This window comes from Rhinopithecus bieti, unplaced genomic scaffold (genome assembly GCF_001698545.2).
Source record: "Rhinopithecus bieti isolate Rb0 unplaced genomic scaffold, ASM169854v2 scaffold_28517, whole genome shotgun sequence".
In the NCBI taxonomy this organism is placed as follows: Eukaryota; Metazoa; Chordata; class Mammalia; order Primates; family Cercopithecidae; genus Rhinopithecus; species Rhinopithecus bieti.
The window spans coordinates 24,337-42,217 of record NW_016813121.1 but is presented as its reverse complement, the minus strand read 5'-3'; the positions used below and the strand labels follow the sequence as shown (position 1 = coordinate 42,217).

At 35.0% G+C, this 17,881-nt stretch overlaps 1 protein-coding gene across 3 annotated transcripts in view; it reads right to left on the bottom strand.

Annotated features, from left to right (window-relative positions):
* The window catches only part of MEP1A (meprin A subunit alpha), a 45,877-nt gene extending 28,490 nt beyond the window's left edge, over positions 1 to 17,387 (bottom strand). For 2 of the 3 annotated variants that reach the window (XM_017847695.1, XM_017847697.1), the window contains exons 1-5: positions 17,283 to 17,387; positions 17,173 to 17,197; positions 17,033 to 17,083; positions 12,440 to 12,480; positions 11,904 to 11,979 (exon numbers count right to left, since the gene is read on the bottom strand). In XM_017847695.1, the coding sequence (XP_017703184.1) occupies positions 11,904 to 11,979; positions 12,440 to 12,480; positions 17,033 to 17,083; positions 17,173 to 17,197; positions 17,283 to 17,351 (262 nt within the window). In that variant the 5' untranslated portion in view covers positions 17,352 to 17,387. The remainder of the gene's footprint in view (positions 1 to 11,903; positions 11,980 to 12,439; positions 12,481 to 17,032; positions 17,084 to 17,172; positions 17,198 to 17,282) is intronic. The other variant, XM_017847696.1, reaches the window with a different exon arrangement.
* Positions 17,388 to 17,881: the final 494 nt, after the last annotated feature.

Genomic DNA, 17,881 nt, shown 5'->3' with positions numbered 1-17,881 from the left:
CTTCCTTCCTTCTTTCTTTCTTTCTTTCTTTTTCTTTCTTTTCCTTCCTTCCTTCCTTCCTTCCTTCCTTCCTTCCTTCCTTCCTTCCTTCCCTTCTCTCTCTCTCTCTCTCTCTCCCCCCTTCTCTCTTTTTCGGAGATGTGTGTCTCAGTTGCTCAGGCTGGTCTTGAACTCATGGGCTCAAGTGATCTTCCTGCCTCGGCCTCGCAAGGTGCTAAGGTTATAGGTGGCCAAAGCTTGATTTCATGAGTCATCTTTATGTAGGTGGTTTACTACACTTAAGACACTGTTAGCTCCTTGAGAGAATGGGGTATACTTTTTGTCTTATTGTAACTCTTCTTCCTAGCCAACTGCCCTGACATAGTAAGTTGTACATAGTTCTGTGTCAAACAACAAATTAGTTTTGAAAACCACTAGCATTCTTTTAACCCTGGATCAAATAATATGAGAAGAGTTAACTTTATTTATTCTGTTTTTTCTTTTTCTTTTGAGAAGAGTTAACTTCAGATACCAATGGCTGTGTGTATTAGAAGATAAGCATAAGAAGGCTACCTAGATTCAGTTTAAGAATCCTTTGAGAGAATCTCTGGTGCTCATAACGGTCAAGGAGCTTGAATCTAATTAATCCTCCCACAGATAACAGTTGTAAATTTGAAAAAATAAGAAAATAAACTCTTTAAATATGCTGCAAAATAGCTAAAGCAGGTGGAAAATGGAGGACTTTTTTCTTAAAAAAAGGAAAATTTCACTGGGTAAGATTCACATTTATACAGCTTTTGCATGAGGGCAAGTCTTAATTTCTTCAGTGCGAGAAAAGAGAACACAGGTATAAATCTGCAGTTGTATTTTCTTAACATACCACAGGGACAGGTTTGGGGCTGAGTTTTAACCTAAGTGTCTGAAAATCAAGGGAGGAAGTCCTGGAAAGGAAAGTCATAGTTGACAAGGAGGAGATTCATCCCAAAGTTTGTGGATAAGTGCCCCTTCAATCCTTGTCTAACTCATGAACTTTGCATAAATGGGAGAAGGCTCCAAGGCCCTTGATGGGAAGGAGCCATTGGAAGACTGAGCAACCTGAACAGATACATAAGTTGCTCCCCACTGCAGTGGAGGGACAATCTGGAGTTTGAGTCATGCAAAGTTACAGGGGCTGGGGAAACTCGGGCATTCCGTTGAAACCCCAGAGGGACCGTGACTTAACAGTAAAGACTGTGTTACAGCACTAAGATATTTGCCTTGAACCAAGGACAAAACCACACAAAGCCTCCACAAATTCCAGATGATCATGCAGTAATTTAACTGCTCTAACAAAATTAACACAATTCAGAGAAGAATGAGAATATGCATAATCACTACAATGTAATATAACGCCTAATATATAATCAAAATTATGAGACCTGTGAAGGAACAGGAAACTGTTATCCATAGATAATATTAAAAGCAGTAACTAGAAAGAGAAACAGACCCCAAGATGACTAAAATGTTAGAATTAGCAGACAAACACTTTAAATCTCTATTATATACTTGTTAAAGAATTTAATGGAAAAAAAGATGAACATGCAAATAATCTTAGCAGACAAATGGGAATTATATAAAAGAACCCAGTGAAAATTCTATCAGTATTATATCCAAAATAAAAAATTCACTGGATAATTTTAAAAGTTGACTGGCGATGATAAAAGAGACAGAGAGAAAATGTTCAGAAAATGAATAGAGCTTTAGTGACCAATGCAAAAAATACCACCCAGTCTAAGATATGTGCAGTTAGAGTCTCTGATGGATAGGCGACGCACAGAAAATATCTGAGCAAATAACGGCCTAGTATTTTCAGATTTGGTTATTTAAAATCTGCTAAAATATAATAAACTTGGTGAGCCCAAGCAGGATGAATAAAAGAAAATCAACATAAGCATATCATAATCAAACCATCATAAAACAAAATAAAGAGGACATAAGAAAGGAACTAGAGAAAAAAGACATTACATACAGGAGAACAACAATATGAAAGATGGATGATTTCTTATCAGACACTGGAGAAAAGAAACAGTGTATCTGGAGCAAAATATTTGCAAAATATATATCTGACAAAAGACATATCCAAAATATATAAAGAATACTTACAACTCAATACTAAATAACAAATAACCCAATTTTTTAAATGGGTTAACCGAGAAGATATTTTACAAGGGAAGAAATACAAATGACCAATAACTAACTTTAAAGAAGATCAACATTACTAGTCATCAGCGAAATAAAATCAATAAATTAATAAGGTAGCACTACATGCCCAAAAGAATGGCTAAAATTTAAAAAATTGACAACACCAGATGTTAGCAAAGACATGGTGTAAATGAAACTCGCATACATTGTTTGTGGTTGTGTAAAATGGTACCAGCATATTGAAAGAGGTCTAACACTAAACCTACACCTATACTATAACCCAGCAATTTCATTCTTAAAGTATTTACACCAGAGATATGAAAATATATTTTAAAACGAATATGTGCAAGACTGTTCATAATACCTTTATTCATAATAGCCAAAACATAGATTCAATCCAAGAGAATGGTAAAACAGGCTGTGACATACTCAATTCAATGAAATGACACTCAGTAACAAAAGAAGAACAAATTACTGATAAACACAGTAACATTGATGCATCCCAATAACACTTTACTGAGTAAAAGAAGCCTTAATCAAGAGTATATAACATATGATTCCATTTATATGAAATTCTAGAAGAGGTTAAATTCACGTATGAAGAAAAAAGAAAAAATAGAACACTGGCTTTTTTTTCTCTGGAAAAGTGAGAATGACTTGGAAGGGCCATAAAAGAATTTTCTGGAATGATAAAATGTTTCATCTCTTCATAGGAAGTTAGGTTTCAGAGGTATATATATTATAAACATGTTCCATCTCTTGATAGGAATGTGGGTTACATAGGTGCATAAATCTTTAAGAACTCATTGAATTGTACATCTAAGGCCCATGCATTTTACCACATATATATTTTATGTTAAAGGGAACTATACACAAATATTGAACTGTGGTTAATTACATGCATACTGAAGTGACTGGGGTAAAGTCTACTAGTGTCTGAAAGCAACTTCGAAATGCATCAAAATACAATGGATTCATACAGTGATATTAGGATGGATAGATGAGATAAAGCAAATAAAACTGTTAATTGTAATCTAGGTTGTGAGTATGTGAGTGTTCGCTGCACAATGCTTTTAACTTTTGATTATTTAAAAGTTTTATAATCAAATGTTGGAAAACAAAAGACATTGCATTAAAACTGAAAATGTTAAAATAATAATTTTAACACTACTCTAAACCCAAATTCTATTTCCAGTTAAAATATTCTCAAAATAGAGGCAAAATAAAGATCATTTTCAGGTAAAAGAAAACCAGAAGTTGTCATCAACAGATCTGCTTTATAAGAAATGCTAAAGGAAGTTCTTCAAACTGAAATGATACTAGATAAGAATTCAAATTTACAGGAGCAATGAAGAGCACCAGAAATTGCAAATATAAAAGTAAATATAAAGACTGTCTTGTTTTCATTAATTACTTTAAAAGACAACTGTTTAAATCAAAATCCTAACACTATAGTGTGAGACTCATGAAGCATAAGATGGAAAACACTAAACCATAAAGGGCAGGGGTATAAATGGAATTATAACATTGCAAAATGCTTGCATAGTAGTAAGGCAAAGGACAATATTTTAAAATTTAAACACACTTTTATCCCATCCATGAATGAAAATATTCACAAGATAAATTATGAAGTATCTATTAATACACTAAACTTTAATAAGCATACACCAAATCAAAATTTGAAGAAAGCAGTAAAGCAGTGCTTCAAATAAAATTTATAGCGTTAGTAACCATGTTGTAGAATATATTACATCAGAAAAAATGAAGATTTAAAATAAGTGATATGAATTTTCATCTTAAGAACATAGAAAAGAAGAGCAAATTACACCTGAAATAAGTAGGAGAAAGGAAATAATAAAGATAACAGAAAGCAACTAAATAGAAAGCAGAGAAGCAAGAGAAAATTAACAAATCAAAAGTTGATTCTGTAAAATATTAATAAAATCAATAAGCTCCTAGCAGGACATGTCAAGAGAAAAGAGGAAACATACAAATTTCCAATATCAAGAATGAAATAGGAATATTACTAAAGATTCTACAGACATTATAAAGATAATGAGATATTATGCCAATATTTTGACAACTTAGTTGAAATAATTGTTAAATTTTGTCAAATGCTTTTCTGCATCTATTAAGGTAATCTTAATTTTTTATTACTGAAAATACAATTTAATAAAAGTAGCATAATAGAAAATAAGAAAATTGTATAATTGTTACGCAAATTGAATTCATTATANCAAGGGAGGAAGTCCTGGAAAGGAAAGTCATAGTTGACAAGGAGGAGATTCATCCCAAAGTTTGTGGATAAGTGCCCCTTCAATCCTTGTCTAACTCATGAACTTTGCATAAATGGGAGAAGGCTCCAAGGCCCTTGATGGGAAGGAGCCATTGGAAGACTGAGCAACCTGAACAGATACATAAGTTGCTCCCCACTGCAGTGGAGGGACAATCTGGAGTTTGAGTCATGCAAAGTTACAGGGGCTGGGGAAACTCGGGCATTCCGTTGAAACCCCAGAGGGACCGTGACTTAACAGTAAAGACTGTGTTACAGCACTAAGATATTTGCCTTGAACCAAGGACAAAACCACACAAAGCCTCCACAAATTCCAGATGATCATGCAGTAATTTAACTGCTCTAACAAAAATTAACACAATTCAGAGAAGAATGAGAATATGCATAATCACTACAATGTAATATAACGCCTAATATATAATCAAAAATTATGAGACCTGTGAAGGAACAGGAAACTGTTATCCATAGATAATATTAAAAGCAGTAACTAGAAAGAGAAACAGACCCCAAGATGACTAAAATGTTAGAATTAGCAGACAAACACTTTAAATCTCTATTATATACTTGTTAAAGAATTTAATGGAAAAAAAGATGAACATGCAAATAATCTTAGCAGACAAATGGGAATTATATAAAAGAACCCAGTGAAAATTCTATCAGTATTATATCCAAAATAAAAAATTCACTGGATAATTTTAAAAGTTGACTGGCGATGATAAAAGAGACAGAGAGAAAAATGTTCAGAAAAATGAATAGAGCTTTAGTGACCAATGCAAAAAATACCACCCAGTCTAAGATATGTGCAGTTAGAGTCTCTGATGGATAGGCGACGCACAGAAAAATATCTGAGCAAATAACGGCCTAGTATTTTTCAGATTTGGTTATTTAAAAATCTGCTAAAAATATAATAAACTTGGTGAGCCCAAGCAGGATGAATAAAAAGAAAATCAACATAAGCATATCATAATCAAACCATCATAAAAACAAAAATAAAGAGGACATAAGAAAGGAACTAGAGAAAAAAGACATTACATACAGGAGAACAACAATATGAAAGATGGATGATTTCTTATCAGACACTGGAGAAAAGAAACAGTGTATCTGGAGCAAAATATTTGCAAAATATATATCTGACAAAAGACATATCCAAAATATATAAAGAATACTTACAACTCAATACTAAATAACAAATAACCCAATTTTTTAAATGGGTTAACCGAGAAGATATTTTACAAGGGAAGAAATACAAATGACCAATAACTAACTTTAAAGAAGATCAACATTACTAGTCATCAGCGAAATAAAAATCAATAAATTAATAAGGTAGCACTACATGCCCAAAAGAATGGCTAAAATTTAAAAAATTGACAACACCAGATGTTAGCAAAGACATGGTGTAAATGAAACTCGCATACATTGTTTGTGGTTGTGTAAAATGGTACCAGCATATTGAAAGAGGTCTAACACTAAACCTACACCTATACTATAACCCAGCAATTTCATTCTTAAAGTATTTACACCAGAGATATGAAAATATATTTTAAAAACGAATATGTGCAAGACTGTTCATAATACCTTTATTCATAATAGCCAAAACATAGATTCAATCCAAGAGAATGGTAAAACAGGCTGTGACATACTCAATTCAATGAAATGACACTCAGTAACAAAAGAAGAACAAATTACTGATAAACACAGTAACATTGATGCATCCCAATAACACTTTACTGAGTAAAAAGAAGCCTTAATCAAGAGTATATAACATATGATTCCATTTATATGAAATTCTAGAAGAGGTTAAATTCACGTATGAAGAAAAAAGAAAAAATAGAACACTGGCTTTTTTTTCTCTGGAAAAGTGAGAATGACTTGGAAGGGCCATAAAAGAATTTTCTGGAATGATAAAAATGTTTCATCTCTTCATAGGAAGTTAGGTTTCAGAGGTATATATATTATAAACATGTTCCATCTCTTGATAGGAATGTGGGTTACATAGGTGCATAAATCTTTAAGAACTCATTGAATTGTACATCTAAGGCCCATGCATTTTACCACATATATATTTTATGTTAAAGGGAACTATACACAAATATTGAACTGTGGTTAATTACATGCATACTGAAGTGACTGGGGTAAAGTCTACTAGTGTCTGAAAGCAACTTCGAAATGCATCAAAAATACAATGGATTCATACAGTGATATTAGGATGGATAGATGAGATAAAGCAAATAAAACTGTTAATTGTAATCTAGGTTGTGAGTATGTGAGTGTTCGCTGCACAATGCTTTTAACTTTTTGATTATTTAAAAGTTTTTATAATCAAATGTTGGAAAACAAAAAGACATTGCATTAAAACTGAAAAATGTTAAAATAATAATTTTAACACTACTCTAAACCCAAATTCTATTTCCAGTTAAAATATTCTCAAAATAGAGGCAAAATAAAGATCATTTTCAGGTAAAAGAAAAACCAGAAGTTGTCATCAACAGATCTGCTTTATAAGAAATGCTAAAGGAAGTTCTTCAAACTGAAATGATACTAGATAAGAATTCAAATTTACAGGAGCAATGAAGAGCACCAGAAATTGCAAATATAAAAGTAAATATAAAGACTGTCTTGTTTTTCATTAATTACTTTAAAAGACAACTGTTTAAATCAAAAATCCTAACACTATAGTGTGAGACTCATGAAGCATAAGATGGAAAACACTAAACCATAAAGGGCAGGGGTATAAATGGAATTATAACATTGCAAAATGCTTGCATAGTAGTAAGGCAAAGGACAATATTTTTAAAAATTTAAACACACTTTTATCCCATCCATGAATGAAAATATTCACAAGATAAATTATGAAGTATCTATTAATACACTAAACTTTAATAAGCATACACCAAATCAAAATTTGAAGAAAGCAGTAAAGCAGTGCTTCAAATAAAATTTATAGCGTTAGTAACCATGTTGTAGAATATATTACATCAGAAAAAATGAAGATTTAAAATAAGTGATATGAATTTTCATCTTAAGAACATAGAAAAAGAAGAGCAAATTACACCTGAAATAAGTAGGAGAAAGGAAATAATAAAGATAACAGAAAGCAACTAAATAGAAAGCAGAGAAGCAAGAGAAAATTAACAAATCAAAAGTTGATTCTGTAAAAATATTAATAAAATCAATAAGCTCCTAGCAGGACATGTCAAGAGAAAAAGAGGAAACATACAAATTTCCAATATCAAGAATGAAATAGGAATATTACTAAAGATTCTACAGACATTATAAAGATAATGAGATATTATGCCAATATTTTGACAACTTAGTTGAAATAATTGTTAAATTTTGTCAAATGCTTTTTCTGCATCTATTAAGGTAATCTTAATTTTTTATTACTGAAAAATACAATTTAATAAAAGTAGCATAATAGAAAATAAGAAAAATTGTATAATTGTTACGCAAATTGAATTCATTATAAAAATACTATCCCACAAAAAAAATTCCATTACTTGGTTATTTTATTGGTGAATTTTACCAACATTTAAGAAAGAAAAAATTTTAATCATACACAAACTTATTCAAAAGATAAAAGAAGAGGAAACATTTTCAAGATGGTTTTGAGATCTACATACCTTTATTACTAAAGCCTAATAAAGATATTATGAAAAGTAAATTAGAAACCTATACTTTTTATGAATATAAACACAAAAATCTATAACAAAATATTACCAAATGGGATCCAGCAAAATATGAAAAGGGTAATACATCATAACCAAGTAGAGCTCATCTGAGAAATGCAAAGTTGGTTTAGCATTCAAATTTGATGTTATTTACCATATTACACGATAAGGAATAAAAAGTATAGTTATCTAAATTGTTGCAGGAAAAGTTTTGATACACTGTAACAACTATTCATGATGAAAATATGCCATCTGACAAAGGGCATCTGTGGAAAACAGTCATGTCCCACATGAATGAAGTATTGAATACTACCACTAAAACAAGCCAATGAGGCAAAGATGTCCACTTTTACCACTTCTATTCAACATGGTAATGAAGGTCCTAGCCAGAACAGTAAGACAAGAAAAGGCAATACATGGTGTAAAAATTGGAAAGGAACCAGTAACACTGTCTATACTGATAGGCAAGAAGAATTTTTATTAAAAGTCCTAAAAAAAAATCTACAAATCAACAATTAAAGTTAATGAGTAAATTTAGCAAGGTAACAGGATACAAAATCAATATATAAAATCCATTGTATTTTACGTATTAGCAGAAAACATTAAGTGGTAAAAAAAATTTTAATTTCATTTTAATAGCATCAAAATATAAAATGCTTAGAAATGAATTTACCAAAGACACGCAAGATCTCTACACTGAAATTTATAAAGCATGGATTAGAGAAATTAAAGAAGACTGAAATTAACTGGATAGATGTACCATGTTTATGGATTATAGGACTCAATATTTTTAAGATATTAGTTTTCTACAAATTTATGTACAGAATCAACACATTCCTATCAAAATCCTAGCAGGCTATTTAGAGAAACTGATTATAAAATATACATGAAAACGCATAAGATCTGGAGTAGGCTAAACTGTCTTGAAATTGGAGAGCAAAGCTGGAGCACTCAATTCAAGGTTAACTATAAAGCTAGAGCAATCAACATAGTGATTTTTGACATGATGATGGACAAGTAGAATAAGAGAAGAAAATAGAGATACCAGATCAAGAGATAAGGAGTCTTGGAAAACTTGGCAAACAAGACTCTTGCAAAGAGTGCTCAATGAGAAAAGCAAAGTATTACAGCAAATGTTGCTAGAACAACTGGGCTAATAAATACCAATCAACCAATCTCAAGCTCTTCATCTTGTTGTACATAAAATTAGTTTGCAATCAATTATAGACAAAAATTGAAACCACACAACTTCAAAAAAATATTGGAATATATCTTTGTGACTTGGTTTAAGCACAGATTTCTTAGAATGTAAAAACGCAAACTATAAGTTAAAAAATTGATAAATCACACTTTATCAGCATTTAAAGCTTTTGCATTTCAAAATTCACTGCTTGAAAACAAAACAAATAGGTAAGTAACAGACTAACAGAAAATATTTATAATACATCTATCTGACAAAGGGCTTTAGCCATAATATATAAAATCCTACAAATAATAAAAGACAAACAATATAATTTTTAAAACTCATGAAGGAGTTGGACAGACCTTCATAAAAGAAGATACAAAAACAGCCAGTAGCATACTGAAATGTGCTAAATATCACTAATCATTAGGGAAATGCAAATTAAAATCATAGTGAGGTACCATTTTACAACTACTAAAATGGCTATAATTACAAAGATTAATGCTATCAACATTAGTGAAGATGTGGAGCAAATGAAACACTCATATATTTTCAGGAGGAGTGTGCAATGGCACAGCCACTTTGGAAAACAGTTTGGTGTTTTCTCACACAGTTATCCATGTGACCAAGCAATTATATTCCTAAGCATTTACCAAAGATAAATAAAAAATGTATTCACATAAACTTGTACAAGAATTATCACAATAGTTTTCTTCATAGTAGCCCCAACAGAAAAATGGACAATGACTTACAGTATATTAATGTAAAGAAATATTACTGAGTAGTTAAAAAAAAAAGATTTAACTGTTGATCCACAACAATATGGAAGAACTTTAAAAAGTCAAAGAAGCCAGACACACAGTATTTATAAAATAAATGTTATGGTATATGAGCTCATTTATCTGTAAATCAACTGTAAATCAGGAAAAACTAATCCATGGGGAAAAATCAGAATGGTGGTTGTCTCTTAGGGAGTGGGGATGGGAACTGCCTAGAAAGGAACTTTATGGAATGAGGGAAGTGTGCATTATATAGGCATATGTGTTTGTCAAAAGCCTTATATACTGATTTGTGTATTTCACTCTATGTAAATTTAACTTGAATAAAACAATTCTATGCAAATATTGAACTCTAGTTAGAAAGTTTGCTTTCACAGTGGTCTGGGTCTGGGCATCTGAACTTCAACACTAAAGGTGACCTTCACATGGTGTTGCTTGAGAAATACTACTGTATCCTTACTACCTTTATCTTATGTCAGGTCACTTGTCTCAAATCACTCTCAAATGTAGTTTCTTACCTACCTTGCAGCTAGAGAGACCATACCACTTAAGCTGTGGTCTGCATGGGGACCAATAGCATCAGCATCACTGGAGGACCATTGGACATGCAACATCTCACGCACCAACTCTGACCTACTCTGTAGGTTAACAAGCTCCTCATATGAATCCTATGCACATTAAAGTCTGAGAAGCATTGCCTTACACCTCACAGAGGCAATAGTGAAGGTTACATAAAATATTAGATGAAGGCACAGTGCCTGGCACATAATAGGGTGGCGGAGATGTGACAACCAGGATAAAAGAACCTGTAATGGGAAAGAACCCCTTTTAAAGTTGGTGTTTCTTAAATCATGTTCCATTAAGTATTGGTGTTCCATGAATTTGCAAGGCAAACACTGGAGAAAATAACTCAATTTTCCAAGTATTAGTTGAGAACAACAACATGTGTTTGTATCTAGCTGTTCTCCATAAAAAGGGATCCGAGGCAGCACTGATAAAGAGGATGGAAAATACTGAAACATAATCTACACCTGCTGAGACTATAAGCAGCCTAGCAGCCCAACAAGATGAAGCAACCTTGTCCTGGCTTTCCCTCTTCACTCTAATCTTGTCCATCTGTCTAAGCAGGTGGGGCCTTGTAGGCATTGAGTCATCATGGCTGCTCAGCTGTCAGTCAACTGCTTGAGGGTGCCTACATGGGGCTTCTAATATTTATTTATTTCTACCGGCTGTTAGTTCTATACACAATCTTAGCTAAAAGGCAGAGAAGTGATTCTACTAGTCATTATTTCTAACAATGAGTAAAATGTACCATATTCAGATCTTTTTCTCAAGAGAGAAAAGAGTAGACATTAATAACACCAAGAAAAAAGGATTGTGAACATATGAAATATGGACTTTTCTATTTCTCAAAGTGTGGCATGTTTCTCTTGTAACAAAAAGAGAAGAAATCAATATGCTGAAAATAGTGTCCTCACACTACATTTAGATTCACCTAAACAAAGTGCAAACTTTGCCTTGCTCTGATGCAAACTATATTTCATTGGGTTTTTGCTCTTTCATGTTGCTCCTGGTTATACTAATACTTTAAAGTGTGTTGCATTTTAAAAGTTATTCTTGGATACTATGTATCTCAGACTGGTTAAGCAGCACTGGTTTTGATGTAATGTCATGTCTTTTTCCCCATGAGATAAAGATTCGTCAGGACTTGAAAACCCTCTTAGACCCTGGTGGTTACTCCCAATGTGATGCCCATGAGCAGGCTGAGAGGGGAGAGAGAGTTAAATCGAAAACTTCTAATTAAGAGCAATTAATATTACCCAAATTATCAGCCAAGATGTAAGGAATGGGGAATTTCCACCTGGTGTTTGGGTCTCTCAGGCCATTTCTGGAGTTCTGTGAAAACAAAGATAAAGGTGAGTGGGAAGCTTAGTCCTCAAGGTCACCTTGACCTCCTCCTTCAATAAACTCTCACACAGCAAACAGTCTATCACACAATTCAAACAGTTTAGTGGCAATTTCTCTTCTGACTATGAAGGCAATAGAAGTCCCTTGAGAGATAATTTGGAAAAATCAGAGAAATTATTAAGAACAAAATAAAGGGGGCCTGCAATCCCAGGAAAATTAAATAGATAAACCATTTAATTATTTTAGACTCTTTGGTGCTGTTTACTTATTTTCCCTCTGTTTTTGTCCTTACCAGTTATAGTGGAACTCCTCACTGGAACAGATTATAGATGAGATTTCTCTTATCTCCTTCACAGTGCCCATCGCAGGGCTGGCCACAGAGCAGAGACTGACACCCAATGGTACTGTCTGTCCTGAGGAACTTACTGCATCTTTGACAGATACTCACCTGCAAGAGGATGTCCCCTTGAAAGAGGTCCAAGCCTGCAGCTGGAAATGGAATTTTTTTTAAAAAACAATATTTGAGTGAACATTATTAAAAGGCATCTTTCATAATAAAATTAATCTTTGCCATTATAAATCTTTGAATATTAGTCTTTATGTGGCAAAACTTTTCGAAACAATGCAAAAATTCCAGTTGAGCAAATATGAATGGCCAATGAATTGTCATAGCCTCTGTTTTCAATTTTGGAACAATAAATCTTGTCTAAGAATCTTAAAAGTAAGAGATAAGTTAGAAGGGATTTTATTGATCACTGACTATAAAAAAGGGATTTGAGGCAGCACTGATAAGGAGGATGAAAACTATTGAGAGAATGGCTGGGGGTGGTGGCTCACGCCTGTAATCCCAGCACTTTGGGAGGCCGAGGTGGGCAGATCACCCGAAGTCAGGAGTTTGAGACCAGCCTGGCCAATGTGGTGAAACCCCTTCTCTACTAAAAGTACAAAAATTAGCTGAACTTGGTGGTGCACACCTGTAGTCCCAGCTACTGAGGATGCTAAGGCAGGAGAATTGCTCAAACCCAGGAGGTGGAGGTTGCAGTGAGCCATGATCGCACCACTGCACTCCAGCCTGGATGAGAGAGCCAGACTCCATCTCAAAAAAGAAAAGAAAAATATTGAGAGAAATGGAGAAAAAAATAGAGTCCAGCGACATGAAGTGATGTACTATGTAATCCAGGGGCCAAGTGAGCATCGAAATTCCTGCCTTCCCATTCAGGGCTCTTTCTGCCCCTGTACCATTTTGCCTCTTGTCCCAGGGTAAATGAATGTATTCTGCTCTTTCCCATGAAAAAACGATGATACCCTCCAAAACCAAGCTCAAGGTGCTGCCCACGTCATAAGGAAGACCAGAGGATTGTGGACAGATCCATTCAAAACCATACCTCCAAACATCTGTTCTCAGGTGCTTAGCAGAATACACTCTCCCACTGCTGGTATTGCTTAATCCTGGCCTCATCCTGTTTCAGTAAGCAAGATTCTTAAAAGTGAAGATCTTTGTGGGAAAATTTCTCAAGCATTAAAAGAGCATCACTTATCATAACTCTCATGTGACAAGCAACATTTTCTGTAAAATGCAACAACTTCAGACAGAATTACTGGATTGTACTTCATTCTGAGGACAGCCCTGATTTACAGGCCAGGAAACCAAAGCACAGATTAATTACCACAGTCTCACAAGCCAACAGAGGCCCCATTTGGCAAAGCCAATGGCTCATTCAGAAACCAGCTCCATTTATACATAGGACACCAAGGAGGTGTTAGGTATTAGCAGTCATCATGATTTCATTTGCCAGTGACTAACTAGGGCTATCCCTGCATCACTCCCTTCCTCATGCACACATTTGCTAGGTTGCTTAACCTCCTTAGCCCTGACCTATTCATATGCTAGCAGTGCAATTAAACAACCACAAACAGCAATGACATCACTGTACCACTGTCAGTAGGACCCAGATTTGAATAATCTTTTAAATAAAAGGACTTTGTTCTGGTCCATCTATTCTTTCATTGAGAATAGTTCTACTATTTGTTTGTCCTGAGCAAAAATCTGTATTTCCTGACACCTGGTCTGGATTATAATGGAATTGAGGGAGCTCTTCCAGAGTGAAGTGAATGAACCCACTCAGATTTTGGCCCCAGTGGTCAATGAGAATGGATGGGGTCATGGGGGGCAGGGAGAACTTCCCAAAGAAATGCACATCCAGTGAAAGCAAGCCTCAATCTATTCATTATCCAGTTTGTTCATGTGGTGCGCACTTATTAAATGCCTAATGTGTCTGAAGCATTTTTCTAGATGCTGGGACATAGCAGAGAATAAAACAAAGTCCTTAAGGAGATGACACTCTTGATTGGGGGAAGAGGGAGACATACAAATAAACAAATAACTGTAAAGTATGACAAATGGTGAAAAGTACAATAAAAAAGAAACAAGTGAAAGGTAAGGTGGGAAAGAGTGCTGAGGTGAGATAGGTTTGCTATTTTATTAAAGAGTGGCCAGGGAGGGCCCCCCAGAGGAGGTGGCATTTTAGCAGAAATATGATAGAGTAAGGGAATGAAGGAAGTGTGGTGGAGGTAAAGGCAACACCAGATAGAAAGGTCCTGTGGCAGGAAAGCCTTGATGTCTTAGGGCAGTGGTCCTAAACTCGAGCATCAGAGTCCCCTGGAAGGCTTGGTCAACACAGGTTGATGAGCCCCCACCCTTGGATTTCTGGTTCATTAAGTCTGGGGCGAGGCCTAAGAATGTTCATTCCTAAGAAGTTTACTGATGCTGCTGGCTGGGGGACAACACATTGAAAATCACTTCCTTACAGGAGTAGCTGTGCAGTCAGGGTGGCTGGAGAGCTCAAGTGGGAAGAGGAAGAGTAGTCACAAACCCTGTTTCAGCAGATCGACTCACACTCTAATGTGCATAGAAACCACTTGGGTCTGTCAAATTGGAGATGCTAATTTGGTAGGTCTGGGGTGGATCCTCAAATGCGGCATTTCCAAGAGAAAGCTCTTGAGCGACACAAGTCACTTTGGCCTGTGGAACACACTTTGGGAATCAAGGCTCTAAGGCCTTTACTTTGTGTTGGAGGAGAAGTCATTAGAAGGTTGGAGCAGAGAAATTACATGATCTGAAGGATATTAAAGGAAGAGTTCTATGTTGTGCAGAATAGTCTGTAGGGAGCAAAGGCAGAAAAGGAAGCACAGTTATGAGGCCCCTCAAAGGACCAGGTCGGATATGAGGTGGCTGACCAAGGTGGGGACAGTAAAAGTACTGAAAAGTCTCAACTGTGGTATGATTTGAAAGTAGATCTAGGCCGGGCATGCCGGTGGCTCATGCCTGTGGCTCATGCCTGTAATTCCAGCACTTTGGGAGGATGAGGTGGGCGGATCACAAGGTCATGAATTCAAGACCAGCCTGACCAACATGGAGAAACCCTGTCTCTACTAAAAATACAAAAACTAGCCTTGCGTGGTGGTGGACACCTGTAATCCCAGCTGCTTGGGAGGCTGAGGCAGGAGAATGCCTTGGACCCGGGAGGCGGAGGTTGCAGTGCACTGAGATTGTGCCACTGCACTCCAGCCTAGGTAACAGAGCAAGACTCCATATCTTGGGAAAAAAGAAAGGAAAAAGAGAGAGAAGAGAAGAGAAGAGAAGAGAAGAGAAGAGAAGAGAAGAGAAGAGAAGAGAAGAGAAGAGAAGAGGGAAGGAAGGAAGGAAGGAAGGAAGGAAGGAAGGAAGGAAGGAAGGAAGGAAGGAAGGAAGGAAGGATCAAGTAGATCTAATAGCATCTGCTGACAGATTTTGCATAAGGTATGACAGAAAGACAAGAGTTAGGGGCAACTCTAAGATTCTGAGCTTAAAATCTAGAAGGAGTGAGTTACATTTACTGAAATGAAAAGGACTGAGAGGAGCAGGTCTTGGGGTGGAGGATAAGAAATGTTAAGTCAGCCTTGTGAGGCAAAAAGAAGATGGTGAAAGGTGGCAATTTTCTCTATATGATTTTCACCATCAATTTACGGTGTTAGAATCTGGCCATATGGCTAACCCAATCAATCCTGGTGGCTTGGTTGAAATGGCCTAAAAAAAAGATTACATGGTAATGAGATTTCTTCACTGGGGTCAAAGTTCAGAGGTGGTGGTGGGCCTGAAGAGTACAAAATGACAAAGAGGTAAAGAATTACTTTTATTAGATAGATAAGGATGAGATTAGAAAACTCTAAAATTCAAATCCCAGTCCTGTTGTAAAATACATCAGATTCTCTGAACTGTTTACACAATGGCTGACTCTAAAAAGAGATATTTTAGTGCCTGGCTCTGAAGTCTTGGCACTCATTCATGCATTCACCCATTTACCTTCCTAAACTATTTCTGCTCTGCCTATGCAGCCATTCTCCAGCCATTCCAATTAAATATCAACTAACTGGCTTCTCTGTGAGTGAGAGAAAGCCAGAAAAATTGACCCTTAGGTATAGGTATTTTCATTTTGTAGTCTTCATATAGCACTGAGCTATTAAGGTACGGGCTGCAAGATCTGGAAGTGAGCCCCGTCACTGCTACCTATGATCCTGAGCAGGTCACTCTAACCATGAGAAACCACTTGCTCCTCCCCCCAAAACATGAAAACAGCACTTACTCCACAACAAGACTGGACAAATAAAAATATCATGGCCAGTGGAGGGGTTGGGTTTTGTTTCCCCACTAAATATAACCAGAGGCTTATTCTTATATTTTTCTTTAACAATCAGAATAATTATCTATTTGCTTTCCTTTTCTTCCAAATACAAATTGGAAAAATAAATTTTTTATAAAGAGAAACTTGTTATGTATCTAGATCCATTGAGGACTCCCTAGCTCTCCTAGAATGTCTGGTCTAACTGTCTTCTCTTTCCACATTTTTATCTTTCAGAAAATGCAATTTCTCACAAAGCATCAATAAATATTTCTCCCCCAAAGAATCACAATACAGTATTATGAAGGAAAGTGCTTTTCAGTAATCCCATCACTGGGTTTTAAGTAATTTCAATACTTTAATAATGCAAAAATTGAGCTCACCTAAATTGATTTCTGAAATATCCTTCTGTTCACCAAAGTCTGCATCATGTACTGTTAAAAGTGAGGAGAAAAAATATTATTAGCCTTGCTGAACGAAAAAACTTTAAAAACACTCTCTGTGCATTTGAACAAATTCTTACCATTTTCTTTAGGAAGATACTTAATCTGAAAAAAAATAAATATACAGAAAATGGATAACGTATACTAGAATTAATATTTCTAAATATCCAAAAAGCAGGACTCTACTTACCGATACAGCTGCTATGTGGGCAAAAAACAAGGTAAAGGAGAGAATGCATGTGGATCTAGTCCAAGCCATTGCTGCGAGTGAGCTGATTTTAGCAGACACCTTGTCATAAATACCTTTTAGACTTTACCCTGACAGTTGTATTAGAAACTTTGACCCTTCCATATGTACCGTAGTGCTAAAAAAGGTAGTCAAAGATAACAGCATTGACTCTTTCGAGGACAGACACTAAGTTTACCTTAAATGCTTAAGCTTCAGAGACTGGGGAAAAGTTTGAAAAATTAATACTGAAATGAGCATATAAGAAGTAGTAACATTCCTAGAGGGCAGCAATAGCCATTCATATAATATAACAGAAGATCCTCGTAACAATAAAAATAAAAATAATTCAAAATTTTATTATTAAGTATTTAATTCAAATACAATATAAATTCAAATTTTATGGAACTGTTACAAAGCAATTATTGAAGGACATAAAAAAAACCTGACTCTTTCTCTATATATACATATATGAAATATTAATAGATTATTTCAATATTAATCTATAAATTCATTTTCATTCTAGTAAAAAACCTAACAGGGTTTTCAGTGGAATTTGTCAA